General features: G+C 50.4%; 1 protein-coding gene across 1 annotated transcript in view; it reads left to right on the forward strand.

Annotated features, from left to right (window-relative positions):
• Positions 1 to 1,550, forward strand: part of CGN (cingulin) — a 23,159-nt gene that overhangs the window by 16,393 nt on the left and 5,216 nt on the right. Inside the window, exon 13 of the mRNA XM_008065810.2 lies at positions 457 to 627. Coding sequence (XP_008064001.1) covers positions 457 to 627 — 171 coding nt within the window. The remainder of the gene's footprint in view (positions 1 to 456; positions 628 to 1,550) is intronic.

Consider the following 1,550-nt stretch of genomic DNA (forward strand, 5'->3'; position numbering starts at 1 on the left):
CAATCCACTCACTTCAGCCTCCCAAAGCGCTGGGATTACAGGCTGAGCCACCGAGCCTGGCTCAGTGCTACATCTTATAATCATTGGCACCTTGGCTTTGCCAAAATATGGTCATTTAATGCTTGCTTTGCATCGGGCACCATTTAAGCACTGAACTTTATGTAATTAACTAACACAATTCTCACAGCAGTCTTGGAATATAGGTACTATTTTCACTCCGTTTAACAGTTGGGGAATTGAGATCCAGAGAGGATAAGTGACTTGCCTATGGTCATTAGTAAGTGATAGAGCCAGAGCCAGGATTTGAACCCTGACATCGGTATATAACTATTATAGGAACTAGGTCTGGGAAAGAGGGAGGCTCTTAAGAGAGTCTTGGGGACTTGGGCCTGAAGAAGGGACAGAGTCATCTATTAAAGAGGTGTGTGGCTGAAAACTCTTTTCTCTGCATTTTAGCTGGAACAGATTGGAGAGGATTCTAAGCAAGCCCTACAGCAGCTCCAGGCCCAGCTGGAGGACTACAAGGAAAAGGCCCGGCGGGAGGTGGCTGATGCCCAGCGCCAGGCCAAGGATTGGGCCAGTGAGGCTGAGAAGACCTCTGGGGGGCTGAACCGGCTTCAGGATGAGGTAGGAGCCTAAGTGACAGGAGGGTGGATGTCCTTGCGTTTGAGGGCCATTACTTTTTTTTTTTTTTTTGAGTTGGAGTCTCTCTCTGTTGCCCAAGCTGGAGTGCAGTGGCACGCTCACGGTCACCCCAGCGTCGACTTGCTGGGCTCTGGTGATCCTTTCGCCTCAATCTTCCAGGTAGTCAGAACTATGGGTACATGCTCCCACGCCTGGCTAATTTTTTACTTATTGTAGAGACGAGGTCTTGCCAAGTTGCCTGCGCTGGTCTCGAACCTGCAGGCCCAGGCAATTCATTCACCTCAGCCTCCCAAAGTGCTGAGATTATAGGCTGAGCCACCGAGCCCAGCCGGGTCATTACTTCTTAACTGAACCTGTGACCAAAGGTCCTGAAGCCCAGGCTTAAGTTTAATGCCTTGCAGTGACATACTAAGATGAGGTGGGTAGAGGGCGTTGTCCACCCTAGGGCAGACAGTAAGGAATACATGGTTTGTAGAGGAGTGATTTTCTTTTTTTTTTTGAGTCGGAGTCTGTCTGTTGCCTAGGCTGGAGTACAGTGGCAGGCTCATGGCCACCATAGCCTTGACCTACTGGGCTCAGGTGATCCTTCCACCTCAGCTCTCCAAGTAACTGGAACCACAGGCGCAAGCCACCATGCCTGGCTAATTTTTTAATTTGTTGTAGAGACAAGGTCTTGCCAAGATGCCCAGACTGGGTTCAGGCAATCCTCTTGCCTCTACCTCCCAAAGTGCTAGGATTACAGGTGTGAGCCATCGTGCCCAGCCTAAAGCAGTGATTTTCTTTTCTTTTTTTTTTTTTTTGAGTTGGAGTCTCACTCTGTCGCCCAGACTGGAGTGCAGTGGCCGCTCCCAGCCACCGCAGCCTCGACCTGCTGGGCTCCAGCGATCCTTCTGCCTCAGCCTTCC

This window comes from Carlito syrichta, unplaced genomic scaffold (genome assembly GCF_000164805.1).
Source record: "Carlito syrichta isolate Samal-C Ts95f unplaced genomic scaffold, Tarsius_syrichta-2.0.1 Scaffold308805, whole genome shotgun sequence".
In the NCBI taxonomy this organism is placed as follows: domain Eukaryota; kingdom Metazoa; phylum Chordata; class Mammalia; order Primates; family Tarsiidae; genus Carlito; species Carlito syrichta.